The 17,159-nt window shown below is 42.6% G+C and overlaps 1 protein-coding gene across 4 annotated transcripts in view; it reads left to right on the top strand.

Annotated features, from left to right (window-relative positions):
• Positions 1–337: 337 nt before the first annotated feature.
• The window catches only part of CACNB2 (calcium voltage-gated channel auxiliary subunit beta 2), a 425,950-nt gene continuing 409,128 nt past the window's right edge, over positions 338–17,159 (top strand). Inside the window, exons 1-2 of one of the 4 annotated variants that reach the window (XM_059892406.1) lie at positions 338–678; positions 13,525–13,617. In XM_059892406.1, the coding sequence (XP_059748389.1) occupies positions 559–678; positions 13,525–13,617 (213 nt within the window). In that variant the 5' untranslated portion in view covers positions 338–558. Of the gene's footprint in view, positions 679–951; positions 1,087–13,524; positions 13,618–17,159 lie in introns of those variants that run through there. The other 3 variants (XM_005214152.5, XM_005214150.5, XM_005214151.5) reach the window with 3 other exon arrangements.

The following is a 17,159-nucleotide window of genomic DNA, read 5'->3' on the forward strand; positions in this document are numbered from 1 at the left end:
AGAGGTTTCAGGAGCGCAGGGTTGGCGCGGAGCCTCGCGGGTTCCCCGCAGCAGCGACCTGTTCCCGCCCGCGGGGAGCGGAGGGAGTAGAACTGGGCAGCCGGGGGAAGGAAGCCCCCGGGCGCGAGGCCTCGCTTTCGCGGCTTTGAAAACTTTCCAGCGCGCGTGCCACGGCGAAGCGCGGCGGCTGCGCCCGGGGCCCCAGCGGCCCGCGCCTCCCGCGGGGAACTTTTGGGTGTTTCGGTGGCCTGTCACTCTCGTCGGCCGACGCGCCTCCCCCTGGGCTCGCGCGGCCGGAGCGCCCTCCCTCTCGGCGAGGACCTGCCCAGGCGCCGGCGGCTCCCGTGCCCGCTCGGCGCTCGCCCTGCCAGCGCCCCCGCCGCCCGGCTTCCCCGCGCCTTGCGTTTCAACCTGGCCCGGCCGCGCCCCACACCCTGAGCGCCTCGAGCCCCCGGGCGGCCCCTGGAGCGGGCAGGCGGGGAAAGGAGGAGGGGACCCACCGCCGGGGGGTGTGGGGCGGGGGGGCCTGGCTGCTGGCTCCCGGCCGACTTTTCGCCAATGGTCCAGAACGACATGTCCAAGTCGCCTCCCACAGCGGCGGCGGCGGTGGCGCAGGAGATCCAGATGGAACTGCTGGAGAACGCGGCTCCCGCGGGGGCGCTCGGAGCGGCCGCACAGGTAGCGAGAGCGCCGCGCCCTCCCCTTCCTTTGTGAGCCGCCCGGGCGCCGGGGCTCCATCCCGCCCGCCGCCTGCTCTGTTAGGATCCCTCGCCCGGCCGTCCGCTCCGGCCTGGGTCTTCCCCGCCGCCGCCGCCTCCTTCCCTCGCGCTTTGCCACCCACTTCTCCCTCTCCGGGCGCCGGCGCCCCCAGCTCCTCTCCGCCTTCCTGCTCTACCCCCCGCCCCCCCCCCCGGCTCTTCTCCGGCTTCCATTTTCCTCTGCTTCCCCAAAGCCAGTGGGAAGGGGGCGGGGGAGACCTCCAGGTCCTCAGAGGCTGCCCCCCGAGGCCAGCCCTCCTCGCCCCTTCCCGGGAGAGGCGCATGGACAGCCATGAATCAGGCGGGCGGACTAGACCTGCTCAAGATCGTGAGTCGGGGGTGGGGAGTACGGGGGGGTTCTACAACTCTGCTCCGACGCCGACCCTTTTAGACCAGCTCCGAGCCGGGGTGGGAGTAGGGGGCATGTGATGGGGTGGGAGCGGGCAGGGGGCATGGGAGGGGGCGCTCTGCCCCTGCCTCCCCGCAAGCAGCTGCGACCCCCCTGGGCACCCGGGCGTTACACCGCTGGGACAGCTCGGCTCCTCTCCTGGCACTGGCCAGGTTTGCCTGGACCCCTCGCTCGCTGCAGAAGAGAGCGAGTTGGGGACGCGAAAGTTTTTATTTTTCCCCTGGTCTTGAAATGTTAGCCATCTCAGAGAGCTCCGAGGCCACCTTCTGATGAGAATTAGCGGTTTCTGGGGAAATTCCGGGTTGCTACTCGTTGTGAAATAGGAGATGTCAGTTGTAGGCACTGGGCAGTGATAAGGTGGCTTTTACGTAAGGCTTTGGCAGGTACAGTTTGGATTACAGACACCTCCAGTTCTCAGCGGTAAGGAGTCTCTCAACTTTTCTCCTAGCAGGGAAATATTTTAAGACTCTTAACTGTGGGCTGCTTGGCAAAGAGGTTAGGGTTTCATTTAAGCATCACTTTGGAGAATGTCTCTGCTTAATGATGCTGGCTTGTTGATTTCAAACCTCCGCCTGCTAGATTGTAAATTGTGGGGAGATTCTATAGTTTTATTCGTATGTCAAATGTCTAAGTACATGATTTGTGTACTTTATATTTGTATATGCTGGAGAGAATGCCTTAGTCTTATTTACTGTAGTAAGGAGGGCAGGAGTGGGCCACAGTAGTAAAATGTTTGGCTGCTTAATTATTTTCATAGGTAATAGAAACTGACTGCTTTAGCTATTTTAATACTGTTAATAATGGTAGTTCCAGTGGCATGGTCATGGAGCTTTGTTGAACTTTATCACTGGGAATTAAAAGTGCAGATTAAAACACACCATTCATTTTGATTTGAAATGCAGGGGAAAAAAATGTAGAAACCAATCATTTGTTTAATCAGAAATCCACGTCTTTTGTAGAGGAATTCATTCTTTCCCATAGAGGTAAGACAGCTAGATTTTAGTCAGCCTTGGGCTGTTAGGCTGCCAGAACCGAGTGGGGACATGTAACTAACAACCTACATTTCCATCTGGCCTCTGCCAGTGGGCTTGAATTCTTACCAACACCTGTCACGTTCGTTCTAGGCTCCTGATTTTATCTAGATACTCACTAGGTTAGATGAGAGCAAGAAATGTACTCAGGGACTTCCTTTTTTTTTTTTTTAGGATGAAGGTCTTAAATATTGATAGAGAAAAGGACTTTTAGATCCTCTTTTCTCTTTGATCTTCCTTCAGGGTTTTTTTGTTTTTTTTTTTTTCAGTTTTTATTCTTATGATAAAAATAGAGTTCCTGAATTCCTGGAGATCAAAGTTAGGGCAAAATAGAAAGCATGACTGCATTCAGATAAGAGACACTAATTTACTTAGTGATTTATGTAGTTAAACGTAAGGCAACAAGTATTTGTGATGTTGCTGCAAACATGGAAATGATTCAGAAAGGAGAAGACACACTTGCTACCTTCATAGCATGTACATTCCAGTAGCTGCAAGGGTGATGAATGGATGACTATTGTATGGCATGGGGCTTTAAGAGAAATACTGAATCTTAGATGGTTGCTAAGGAAAAGATCACAGATAACTCTATTTGGAGTAATCTGTAAGGACTTCATGGAAGAGGTGGCATTTGAGAAGGGATTTAGAGTCTGGGTCAGATTTCAGCAGATTATCAGAGAGATGCTCCAGAGCTCTTCAGGGAGCTATTCTGACTGCCAAGTAACAGCAGTTACAAGTCTGATACATTTGTAATCCCTAGTTTGAAAAGCGTGGACAGGTACGGATTGGAGCTTAGTCAAGCAGAAGTCTGACAAGGCAATTGAGGCCACATCTTGAAGGCTTTGGAACCTGAAATGTAATGAACAACAAAAAGCCTCGGAAGGGGTTGAGGGAAGGAGCAGTGTAACAGCTCATGGAGAAGATTCACCTGGAAGCATGCTGTAAGGCAGTTGGGAGTCTCAGGAGTCCAGAGGTAGAGCTGCTGGGGGGAGGTTGATGTAACGGTTTGGACAAGAAGTAATGAGGTCTAAACTGAAAAGAGAGAAAAGATAATAGATAGGACAGGACTATGGATGGACACAGTCCAGAGACCCAGTCCATAGGAATTACAAGTGATTGAATGATAGAGGCAGGGAGGAAGGGATAACAGAGGCAGGTAAGAGGCATAAACATTCAGCTGCATCAGCATCCTTCTCCTTGCTCTACCTTCCAAAAATGAAAGCATTTCCCCCTGAATTGTGTTCATATCACAGCCCTTATCTGAGGGAAACATTGCCTTGTTTATTTGATATCTGATAAATCATGTCATCACAGGGCTGTGAAAACTTGGCAAGGCATCTCTTCCATGTCTCCGGGCGGGCTAGGCCAGCAATAAACCACCTGGGGAAAAAAGACGGTCTCTGGAGCATCCCTCTGTTTTGCGACACTGAGTCACTGTAAATCCCCCGAGAAATGGAGTTTTCGTTTGTGAAATATCTCTCTCAGCAGTCATTGGTCTGAAGAATCCTTTCTCTTTCACCTCTGGGTTATACTGCACATTCTATATGAACAAAGCAAAAGATGGAACTACACAGACTGCCCACTGATCTTTTTTCCGGTCAGAAATCCTGCGGAGGGAGGGGGCACCCTCCTACTCTCTAACCCTAGGATATGGTCATAAACAAAATAGATCTATTTCTTACATGAGAAGCAAGTGACAATCTAACTGCAAATTCTTAAGAGTTCAGATTTAAGCACATCACATCCCTTTTAAGGTAACCTGTTGAACAATCTTGGTGCAAACTTGGACAGTCTGCCTCCACAGTCAAGTTGCTGACCGCACGCTGTGCCTCCAAAACTCCAAATCTGTGCTGTCCACCACAGTAGCCACTAGCCACATGTGACTTCTGAGCACTTGAAATGTGACTGGTTTGAACTGAGATGTGCTGTATGTGTAAAATACACATTTTAAAAGACATCAAAATATAGATCAAATAAGTAGGCAGGTACAAATCAACTAAAAATGCAGATAACTTAAAAATACAAAATACACGTGACATATATATATGTATATGTATATATATGTTTAGGTATACTTAGAGGACGAGGGCATGGCAACTCACTCCAGTATCCTTGCCTGGGAAATCCCATGGACAGAGGAGCCTGGCCTGCTACATTGCATAGTGTCACAAAGAATAAAACACAACTGAAGCAACTTAGCCTGCTTATGGCTGACTCACATTGTATGGCAGAAACCAGCACAACGTTGTAAGGCAATTATCCTCCAATTGTGTGTCTACTCAGTCAGTTAGTTATGTCAGACTGTTTTGTGACTCCATGGACTGTAGCCTGCCAAGCTCCTCTGTCCGTGGAATTTTCCAGGTGGGAATACTGGAGCAAGTTGCCATTTCCTTCTCCAGGGGATCTTCCAGACCCAGGGATGGTACCCATGTCTTTAGCACTGCAGGTGGATTCTTTACCTCTGTGCCATTGGGGAAGCCATCCTCCAATTAAAAATGAATTAAAATATAAAAGTATATATACAGATGAAGAAATCTCAAGGATATTATCTCAATGAAAGTCAATTTCATTCAGAGGTTCAGAGGAGACCTGTATTTTGCAGGAGACCCCTGTTTGATTCCTGGGCCTGGAATCCTTTGGAGAAGGAATAGGCTACCCATTCCAGTGTTCTTGGGCTTCCTTGGTGGGTCAGCTGGTAAAGAATCTGCCTGCAATGCGGGAGACCTGGTTTTGATACCTGGGTTGGGAAGATCCCCTGGAGAAGACAACAGCTACCCACTCCAGTATTCCACCCTGGAGAATTCCATGGACGAACAGTCCATGGGGTCACAAAGAGTAGGACACGATTGAGAGACTGAGCACAGCACAGCACAATGTATCAAAAATAGGATCACAGGGACATGAAAGTGAAAGTCTCTCAGTCCTGTCTGACTCTTTGCGACCCCATGGACTGCAGCCCACCAGGCTCCTCTGTCTGTGGGGATTCTCCAGGCAAGAATACTGGAGTGGGTTGCATTCCTCTTCCAGGGGATCTTTTGAACCCAAGTATCCCACATTGCAGGTGAATTCTTTACCATCGGGGCCACCGCGGATACCCTTTGATACATTTAGCCAGATACATTATTACAATTCACTTGCTCTGTTGCCTTTTACCATTTTAATAGAGCTACTAGAAAATTCCTATTACGTAGGTGACTTTTATTTCTATTGGACAGCATTAGTCTAAAAGCACAGCACTGGGAGTTCTCTGGGGAGTTGAACAGATCTGGATGGAGGCTGGGTGGATGCAAACTCAGGGTGAAAGGAACTAAGACCAGGATGCAGCAGAGGAGGAAACGGGTGAAGCAAGAGCAGGATCTCAGCACTTAGGCTTCAAAGAGCTGGTAACCAGCACCTCCAATTGCACCTGGAGATGAACCCACAGTAAGCAGAGGGCCTGTTTGTTTTGCTCCTGGCAACGAAACCCAGCTGGCTCCACCCCATCAGAGTTTGCCAGATGCTTCTCAAGCACATTGTCTAATACAGCCTGGTCAGGGCAACAGCCTGAATCGTGCAGCAAGGTGCTTTATCTAAAAAGAGCAGCAGCTCTTCCCCCAGGTCAGTACCACTTTCCAGAGACTTTCTGGGGTCTGAGGTTCAGTTCAGCCTTTGCAGCCTCTTCGCATAATGGACTTGGGTCCTGGGCTTACATGTCTTGCCCCTCTAACCTTGCTTGTCTAACCTTTGCCCCCAGCCTCCATCACTTGCCTCTCTGATGGGATTTGTTCTGGCAGTGCCTGGGTGAAATTTACAAACCTGCTCATCAGGATTTCTGAGTGCGTTTTAGACCTCAAAACACAACATCTGACTATCCGAGTGACTGGAGGTTTAGTTGGTTTTGTGGTTTTATGTTCCTATTCTTTTTTATTTTCCTTTTATGTAAAGAATTAGTTTACCTGTTGCTCTATTTGGTTGCATTGAACTATATAGTCTGTTGTCTTGGTCCTTTTAAGAAAAGCTGAGTGTGGGATGAATTGCGAGATTGGAATTGACATCCACACACTATTGATACTATGCATAAAATAGATAATTAATGAGAACCTACTGTATAGCACAGGGAACTCTACTTCAGTGCTCTGTGGTGACCTAAATGGGAAGGAAATCCAAAAATGAGTGGACGTAAGTATACATATAGCTGATTTATTTTGCTGTACAGTAGAAACTAACACAACACTGTAAAGCAATTATACTCAAATAAAAAGAGAGAGAAGCTGAGCAAAATATGTTAATCCTGTGTGTGTAGAGAATTTGCCCTCCTAGATTTTGTGACTGTGGGGACTTGTCTTGGACCTGCCAAGAGTTTATGGCACAACATGGCCTTTCACAATGACAAGGAGTTCAGATTAATTATGACACCACTTAAGTGACTGGGACTGCCTTAAGAGTTCTTTCCAAACATGGCTGGAGGTAAACCGTGAAGAAGGCAAGCTTGGCCCTTGACCATCTCCTGCCCTGGCCTTGTCTCCTCTCGCTTCTCTACCTGAAGAGCTCTATTTATTCTGTTTCTTGATTCCTTTCTGCTTTTGTGTAATGCATATGGAGAACTTGCATACATATGCAATGCATATGGAGAACTTGCCCTGTTCCCTTTTCTAGGGAGGAGATATCTCACTGCCTTCTCTCCTAGTAAAGGATCTGATAGCCTCGTTCACCTATAACTGATGGTAAATAAGGATATTAACTGTCGGAGTCCTCTCTGTTGAGTTTTGGTTGCCTTTGCTTCAGACCCTAAGATGAGGAAAGTCTGCATTTCGAAGGGATAAATATCAGTGAAGCTGATCAAGAGGGCTGGAAACTAATTTCAGGTATCAGCATTATGCTTACAGGGAGCAGTTCATAGGGAGGAGAACTGTTACCTTATTCTTCAACCAGAGAAGCTGACATCTTCAAAACTATTCCCAGGGGCCACCAAACCAACTTTGTGTGCAAAACTGGGCTGAAGTCTCTAGTTAACTGGTGTCTTCTGTAATTAACTACTGTCTGCTTCCAATCATACAGAGATTGGGTTTCAATGACCTGTGGACATGTGACCATTTGCTGAGTTTAAGATTGCAATCCAACTTTCAAAGTTATTTAGTATCAAAGAAAACAGTCTTTCAGATGAAGATGATATTAACATAATCTTGGTGAATATCTTTTTAATGTCATTCATATATTTGTGGTAATTTCTTAAATTTTTTTCTGGTTTCTGAAATGTTACTTGTCTACTGTTTTAGGAGAGGTAATTTATTTTTTTATTTTTGTATTGGGGGTATAGTTGCTTTACAATATTGTGTTATTGTGTTATAGAATATAACACAATATTGTGCTATGTGTGTTATAGAATATTTGCTATTCTACTGAATAGCAAAGTGAATCAGCTATACACATACACAGATCACTTCCCACCTCCCCCTATTCCCCCTCTAGGTTGTCACAGAGCACCGAGCTGAGCTTCCTGCATTGCACAGCACCTCCCCACTAGCTATCTGTTTTACACAGAGTATATATGGGGGTTTCCCAGGTGGGAATCACCTGCCAAGCAGGAGATGTGGCTTCCATCCCTGGGTTGGGAAGATCCCTTGGAGAAGGAAATGGCAACCCACTCCAGTGTTCTAGCCTGGGAAATCCCATGGACAGATGAGCCTGGCAGGCTACAGTCCAGAGGGTTGCAAAAGAGTCAGACACATTTTAGCGACTAAAACAACAGTGTACATGTATCAATCCCAGTCTCCCAGTTCATCCCTCCTTTGTCCCCCACTGCCATGTCTCTGTTCCTGCCTGCAAATAGATTCATGGGCACCATTTTCTAGGTTCTCTGTATATGTTTAATATATGATATTTGTTTTTGTCTTTCTAACTTATATCACTCTGTATGACAGACTCTTGATCCATCCACATTCCTACAAATGACCCAATTTCATTCCTTTTATGTCTGAATAGTAGTCCATTGTATATATGTGCCACATCTTCTTTATCCATTGATCTGCCCATGGACATTTAGGTTGCTTCCATGTTCTGGCAGTTGTAAATTGTGCTGCAATGAACGTTGAGATGCATGTGTCTTTTTAAAATAATGGGTCTTTTTCGGGGTATGTTCCTAGTAATGGGACTGCTGGGTTGTATGGTAGTTCTATTTTTAATTTTTGAAGGAACCTTCATACTGTTCTCCATAGTGGCTGCATCAATATACATTCCCACCAACAGTGTTGGAGGGTCCCCTTTTCTCCACACCCTCTCCGTTTATTGTTTGTGGACTTTTCATTGATGGCCATTCTGACTAGTGTGAGGTGATGCATGATTGTAGTTTTGATCTGCATCTCTGTAGTAATGAGTGATGTTGTACACAGTTTTCTTTTTTTCCTATTTACTGTGGTTGACTTCACTGGTTTTATTCAGCTATGTGTGTGCTCAGTGGTGTCTGACTCTTTGTGACCCCATGGACTGTAGCCCGCCAGGCTCTGTCCATTGGATTTCCCAGGCAAGAATACTGAAGTGGGTTGCCATTTCCTTCTCCTTATTAAGTGAATGTAACTATTAACAAGAAGGAACGAGTGGACATTAGTGACTTTTAGACCATAGGGACGTAGGGGTCTGTGTGTATCCTAGAGAGTACTATGGGTTACACTTGGCAGTCTTGACAGCCCGGCCATGTTCTCTTCCTTCACATCATGAAATTTTATTAATCATTTCGTATATTTAATAGCAGATGTTTAGATACTTAATGTTGCTAAAAAAAAATTTAGAAACCCCATTGCTCATAAAAGTAGCTGCATTTGAAGTAGCCAGTTAAGAAGACTATACTTCTTTTCCAAGTTTAGGCAGCTACATATTTGAATACTTATTTTTTCCTGTCTTTTACCATTTGGGTGAGGGTTGGCCTTCACTTTTATTTTTTTTTTTAATTCCTTCATCTGAAATACTCTGATCCTCATTTTCCAGAATTTTGAATAACTTATACAGAAGTCATTTTAGCAAGTTAGACTCAATTTTAAATATGCATGGAACTTAATGTAGCTTCATTTGGGAATGGTAATAAAAATTTCCCTAACCTTTTTAAAAGCATGTAAAGATGGACTATTAGCTTTGCAAAAGTTGCTTTAATTATTTTCTTCTTGATCCTAGATATTGTTATAGGAAATAACTCATTATTGAAGCATCACACAGCAGTTACATTTTTTTTAAAAAAAAGGAGGTTATAAGAGAGAAAGTACTGCTGAAATTAGTAAATAGAATAGAAGTGTAATTAAGCATATCTATTTTGCCTTTTAGTAAACATATATAATGAATAAGAACTTGCTTTAACACTGTTAAGCAGAAACACTTTGAATAAATCATCCCTCATACATTTAAGTGATTGAAGGAAAAGATATTTTTTCTCAATACTATCACCAGGGGACTTCCCTGGTGGTCCAGTGGTTAAGACTCCACACTTCTAATGCAGAGGACACGGGTTCGATCCCTAGCCACGGAACTTAGGTCTCACATGTTGTGTGGCCAAAAAAATAAAAATAAAAATAAATTATCACCAGTTTGTGTGCAATTCAGTATGCCATCTTTTTTTAAGTGTATCAGCTGTATCATAGTACAATTGAAACCTGTAATAATCCAACTTAGACACATGGCATTTGTAGCTAAGTACACCTGAAATAATGTTTATGAACAGCGTCCCCAGGGGCCAGGAAAAATTAAAATGACTTTTTAAATGTGTTTCATTTTTTTGCAGAGAACAGCAGCCTCCCCTGGGACTGGCTGTCTTAAATATTGTGTGGTTCTCACAGTGCCTGCTGGGCAGTGTCAGCAGCCATGAAAAAGCTTATACTCCAAAGCAGCTGAATAGTAAAAACATATTTATCATTAAAAATCCAAAATAAATGGTAATGGTATGACTTCAAAGAAGCTTTTTCCACCCATGTCCAAACAATGCTGTTTGGACACAAACAGCATTTGGGATGATAGAATATTTTGTTTTTATTCTCAAAGATAATTTATACTCCAAATGAAGGTACATAGTAAATTTAACATAAACTTGCCCTCACCTTCCCTCAAGGAAATATGTTAGGCTTTAAAACTGCTTTCAAGGTAATAAGTATTTTACCACATGGAATAATATAAAAAATTTATTTTTTAATTTTAAGGAGACTTTCGAACTTTAACGTTGCTAGGCCTTGGAAGACACTTCTATGTGAACCTTTCCATAATAGTTGGAAAAGGAAGAACATTGTTGAAAGAATGTTATTTTTCAACAGTTTACTGCATAATGTTTACAAAAGTAAGAAGAATATGCTGTTACGTGAAGAGAACCTTGTATTATGAAAGCCCAGCCTAGATTGTCTTTCCTTTTATGAAGTCGAGAGTTAATTAAATGCCATGGAAACACATTTGTATTATATAAATCCCTTCAGTACTTGGAAGGGAACAAACATATTTAAGGCAAATTTTTGCTTTAAAATTATACCACCCCTCTCACTGATTGCAAATTCATCTAAATTACTCATAACACAAATGTTTGTAAGAGATTTCAGCTTGCCTAAGTGCTATGTATATTATGGTTTATATTTCCATTTTAATGAAAACCATGTGAATGTGTAAAATATAACAAAAGTAGCATTTTCAAAACCCGAACATGGGGATTTTCAAAAAAGCAAATTTTGTTAATTCTGATCATCCAATGAAGTGTCTGTGGGCCTTCTAAACACATCGTACATTTTAGCCCAATTTTTCTCCACCCTTGTCACCCTACTGTGACAGCTTCTATATAATATGATTTTGAGCCCTTATCATGTGCTAGGTCTTACAGTAAATGTTATAAATATATTCCTTCATTTAATACCTAAAACCCCCTGGAAAGTAAGTCTTACTATTTTAAGAATGAGAAGACTGAGGTTTAGAGAGGTTAAGAAACTTGCTCAAGGTCTGCTATACCAGGATCCCTGCCTGTGTGTATTTACCAGTAAAGCTCAGTGTTGAGCTATTTTTTACTTATATTTTAATGTGTGATTTTCTCAGTAACTTTATTCCTGTCTAGAATTAGCCATAGATGAATGTATAGTTTATTTTTAATGCTCTGAAAGTAAGCTGTAGATATAGTTAAAAAAAAAAAAAAAGTAAGTTCATTTGTAGGTGTTTGTGCTTGGCTTTATCCTACTACTGAGACAAACTGTCTTACCTTTAACATCCTGTTCTTAAATGCTTACTACTACTACTTATTATTACAATTCCATAAAATTTATTTTTCTTGCCTTCTCAGCAGAATAATTGAGTGATTAAAAAGCAGGCTTTTGAGATGAACAAGGTCCTACTATATAGCACAGGGCACTATCTTCAATATACTGTGATAAACCATCATAGAAAAGAATATAAAAAATAGTATATATGTGTGTGTATATATATATATGTACACATATATAACTGAGTCACTTTGCTGTACAGCAGAAAGTAACACAGCATTGTAAATCAACTATATTTCAATAAAATTAAAAAAAAATTGGTGAAAACAGTGCTTTTCCAGAACAGTTCCTCAGAGCTATCTGAGAAGCTGTCTTTCAGGCTGTAGTTCTCAGCGGCTCAAATAAAACTCTTTTCTGTTCCTATTAACAAAGAACAAGCTTTTCACATCATATTCAAACATTACAACAATGGGCCAGAAAAATTGTACAAAATGTTTTAATTTCATGTAATTCACTACCACTTCCATAGCTCTTTCAACATATCCCAAAACCAATCTCTAAATCCATACAATATGAAGAATTGACACTGTGCTTCCTTCATATTTCATCTAGATTGATCAACCTATACTAATCTATCTAGATGTAAAGGTAGTCAGAATTTGTATTGTAAAGTTTCCTGAGCCACCATGTGCAAGGACCACTCCAATATAGGAATACCTGGGGAATTACAAATTAAATCATGAAAAGAACCAAAAAGGGGCTGTTCAGCACCACTGGGAAACAGTATTTCATTATGCTTTCGAAACATGGTGCTGGAGAAGACTCTTGAGAGTCCCTTGGACAGCAAGGAGATCAAACCAGTCAATCCTACTGGAAATCAATCCTGAATATTCACTGGAAGGACTGATCCCGAAGCTGAAGCTCCAATAATTTGGCCACCTGATGTGAAGAGCTGACTCACTGGAAAAGACCCCAATGCTGGGAAAGATTGAGGATAGGAGAAGGGGGCAACAAAGGATGAGTTGGTTGGATGGCATCATGGACTCTATGGACATGAGTTTGAGCAAACGCTGGGAGATAGTGGAGGACAGAGGAGCCTGGCATGCTGCAGTCCGTGGGGTCACAAACAGTCAGACATAACTGAGTGACTGACCAGCAACAACTGCATTCATCTCTCTGAAGGGTTTTGACAAGTTGCTTTCCTCTCACAGTAATTTTGCCCCAGTCCCTCCTACACGTAAATGTTTATTTTTTTTAATGCCTTATCTTTAGTGGCCTTTGCCTCTTGACCAGAGATATGCTAACATAGCTTAAATTATTTTAATTCAACAGTTGTTGTAGTTGTTTAGTCACTAAGTCATGACCAACTCTTTTGTGACACCATGGACTTGTAGCCAGCCAGGCTCCTCTGTCCATGGGCTTTCTCGGGGAAGAATACTGGAGTGGGTTGCCATTTCTTTCTCTAGAGTCTCTTGCCAACCCAGGGACTGAACTTGCATCTCCTGCATTGGCAGGCAGATTCTTTACCACTGAGCCATCAGGGAAGCCCAACTCACCAACTATGAAATGCTTTTTCCAGAACCCTCTCCTCCCTATAAAGTCACTGATTTGAAATAAATATTTGTGATTCCACCAATCACTTTTTAAAAAATGTTATTTTATTGAAGTATAGTTGACTTACAATGTTGTGTTAATTTCTGCTATACAGCAAAGTGATTTAGTTATATACATATATACATTCTTTTTCATCTTCTTTTCTATTATGTTGAATAGAGGATGTTGAATATAGTTCCCTGTGCTGTGCAGTAGGACCTTGTCGTTTATCCATCCTGAATATGAGTTTGCATCTGCTAACCCCAGGCTCTCACTCCATTCTCTCCCCAACCTGCCTCCCTTGGCAACCGCAAGTCTGTTCTCTCTGTCTGTGAGTCTGTTTCATAGATATGTTCATTTGTGTCATATTTTAGATTCCACATATAAGTGGAAATATATTTGGTCTCCAATCACTTTTTAATCATGCTCATGTGATGGCAATTTATTCTTTGTCTGGATCTAGAACATTTTCTGGAACTAGGTCTAGATTCCTGTGTGAGGGTCTAATAATAATCTCATTTGTCTTTTGGTTTTCTTTTTTGTAGTCATATGGAAAAGGAGCCAGAAGGAAAAACAGATTTAAAGGATCCGATGGGAGCACTTCTTCTGACACTACCTCAAATAGCTTCGTTCGTCAGGTAAAGGAGCTTTTTAATTCACAGTTTGAAGAAGTCTATGAAAATGAATTCAGTTTTGTTTTTTTAAGAGGTGGTTTTAACAGTGTCATCTCTATGATTTAAATAGTCTTACTGTACTTACTTTTAATTGAAGTGAAAATTGTTCCATTGAACGTCTCAATCGTTCGTTGTTCAGTCACTAAGTCATGTCTGACTCTTTGTGACCCCATGAACTGCACCACACCAGGCTTCCTTGTCCTTCATAATCTCTCAGGGTTGGCTCAAACTCATATCCATTGAGTCTGTGATACTATCTAACCATCTCATCCTTTGTCGCCCCCTTCTCCTCTTGCCTTCAGTCTTTCCAAGCATCACGGTCTTTTCCAATGAGTCAGTGCTTCACATCAGGTGGCCAAAGTATTGGAGCTTCTTAATTAATATATTTAAATTTTAAGTGAGACTGTATGTTGTAATTACATTATTTCCCAGCACGTTGGGGAAAGAGAAATGCAAACTTCATTACAAAGGATTTCTTCATAACAGTGAACTCCTGTAGAAATGATTCCAGGTGTGGGGGGTTCATTGGGAAAGTGAAAGTGGTGGTGGGGTCAGGGGGGTGTGGCAGGATCCGTACCACCTGCTCTGAGTTGAGATAAGGGTGTTCCTCCAGCTGGAGTTTTCTTCTTCTCACCTGGGGCTTGGCTTGGAAAAGAGATTAGCCCTGCTCTTGAAAAGGCCGAGAGTACCGAGGTCAAATAGAGCACAGGGTATCTTGGAGTCGTAATTGAAACTGCCTTTGGAGACAAAGCCTTTATCTCAGTTCGTGTGGATTCTTGCTCAGGAGTTTGGGACTGCCCCCTAAGCAGTGTCAGGATCCCTAACATCAAAACACTCTTGTCCTTGGTTACAGAAAGAACTTTCATTCCCAGAGAAAGAGCAGAGGCAACCAGATCTCTGAGGACAATAGGTTACAGGTGAGGCTAAAGTCTCATCAGGTATAGGTACACGAGCATCTTAAGCTGATGCTTGTCAGTGGCACGGGAGATGTGGGAGGAGCTTGCTAGGGTGACTCTGCTTTCCTGGTGCAAGGACCACCCTTTTAGTTAGCAGGCTCATAAATCATCTCTTGTCTGTGAGATCTCACTCCTGGAGATGATGATTGGCTGCCATGAGAGCTGCTCCGTCTCTGTTGGAAAGGAAACCATTTCCTCACTACTTTTCGGGTCCTTTCCCCTTGTCTTTCCCCCAAGTTAGTTAGCAGCTGTTCAGCCCAAACATGTTGACCTGTTACATTCATGGGGACTTTGTTTTTGGCTGGTTGCTGCCTCCTTCCACTTTTCCGACACAGACAAAGGATGACCCGAGTTCAGCCATCCGCTCCCTGCATCAAAGGCACCAACGGTAAGTCTGAGTAACCTCAGTAACTTTCCAGGCAACTGGAAAAACTCTGGTTCTGGTCTCTGCAACCTGGGATGTATTTTGGCTGCAGGAAGTTAGAAAAAGACAGCTGGTTAAGAAGGAGCGGAACTTTTGTGGCTCCAAGACATTTAGAAATAGGAAGATGAAGCTACATGAGGGCCCACGTTCTGGTGGTGGCAGAGTTGCTGGGCAGGGTGTGATGGGCACTAAGGGTGTGTGTGTTGGCCTGATGTTGTCGTGGGTAGAATTCAGGTGTCCTGGGTCTAAGTCAAGAGCCTCAAACTTGGCTTAGGTGAGCCCGTTAAAGGAAAATCACCCAAGGCCTTTCCCATTTCAAGCCTCCATATTTATTCTGCCTTTGGGACTGGGAGATTAACCCTGGAGGGCTAGAATCCACACTCTGAGTAATCATCTCAGGACTGAAGACTGAAGGATCTGAAGCAGAAAGAAATAAGCTTCTTAGGAAACAGAGGCTGCAGCAAAGCCCTGCAAGAGTGACAGGTAGCTGGTCAAAACTGCACGGAAAGAAAAACTGCAGTGTTTCTAGTGAGCAAAGATACTGTGATAGAAATAAATTGGGACTCATTGAACTCTAAAAATATCTTTTTAAGACAGTTGTTGGGCACCATTTTCCACTTGTCGCTTTGAGTCTGAATTCTCCTTTCATGAAGTTTTGGTAACTTAATCCATAGGGATTGCTACAGTGCGTGTACTGGACTTTGGTTTTCCTTCCGATAACTTCCTTTTGCGTTGTGTTCTTGGTGATATATGAGATTATGTGCATGAAACAGTTATAAATGATAAAGAGAGCTACCAAGTGACTTAGTATTAATTTAAATATATATTGCCAAAACATATGTGAGCATGTAAGCACATTGGAAAAAAGACTATCCTAAAAGTTTGTCTCCTTGAAATAAAGGTGTAGCTCTTTGAATCTCAGTGTAATGAGGTGCTTGCTGTGACCTAGATTTGGGGTAGAATTATATAGGCATCATGAACCCCAAGGTGCCCCGTTGATCCTGTCACAGAAGGATAACCAGGATCTTTGGCAAGAATGCTGAGTCAGACATTATATTTTTTCCTTGGATAATTTATTCTCTATTCCGTTAGACTCACGTTCATATTTTGCGACCATTTGAAAATAAGCATAAGCCACCCTGGCATTACTAAATATTTAATAGATTAAAGTTTAACTGGAGGATTTGCAGAAATGCAGGGTAGGTGGTAACAATAAGTATGTGTTACATTAAATCATTTGAAAGTACTCCTCAATGTTTCCTTCTTATCACGTGTAGTTGTTTTGTTAAACAGGTGACCCGCATCTGAATTCATTACTTGTCTGTGGCGAGAGTTTGTGTATCATCGGTATTGGAATGGTGTTTTGTCAATAAAACCGGGTTCTATTTAAAAATATAATTAGGTTTTTTTCCCTGTCCTTGAATTAAAAATAATTTCCGTGTAATTTTGAAAACCTTAAACATTTTCACAAATTGCATATGATGAAGACTTTAAAGTACTTGGGAAACACCAGGTACTTTGAGGTGGTCTTAAAGATAATGAGATTTAAATATTTTAGAGGTTGAAAATGTGCACATTTTACATAAAGAAAAGGATTCTTTTTTTTTTTTTTAATTAAGAGAGTGTCCAAGAGTTTATTATAGATTGAATTGGGAACCCTTGCAGAGTTCATAGGTTGAAGCCCTAATTGCCGATGTGACTGTACTTGGCAGTTAAGGTAGTAAAGAGGTAATTAAGGTTAAATGAGGTCATAAGAGTGGGGACCTAATCTGATGCCCCTATAAAGAAGATGCCCCAAGAATGTGCGTGCACAAGAAATAGGCCATTGGGAGGACAGTGGGGAGAAGGTAGGTGTCCCTGAGCCAAGAAGAAAGATCTCAGCAGCAAACAACCCTGCCAGCACCATGGCCTTGAACTTCCAGCCTCCAGACTGTAAGAAAATACATTTCTGTTGTTCTGTTATGGCAGCCCTAGTAAACTAATACAATTGTCTACATATGTAGACAGTTGGGCTTGAAAGTAGATCTGTTTTTTTCTTTAAAAAATATTATTTTTAATTTTTATATAATTTTAAAAGGTTTTTAAAAATAACTGTAAAAGGCTTATTTTTAACTTTTAAAATTTTA

The sequence above is a fragment of the Bos taurus genome, chromosome 13 (assembly GCF_002263795.3).
Source record: "Bos taurus isolate L1 Dominette 01449 registration number 42190680 breed Hereford chromosome 13, ARS-UCD2.0, whole genome shotgun sequence".
NCBI lineage: Eukaryota > Metazoa > Chordata > Mammalia > Artiodactyla > Bovidae > Bos > Bos taurus.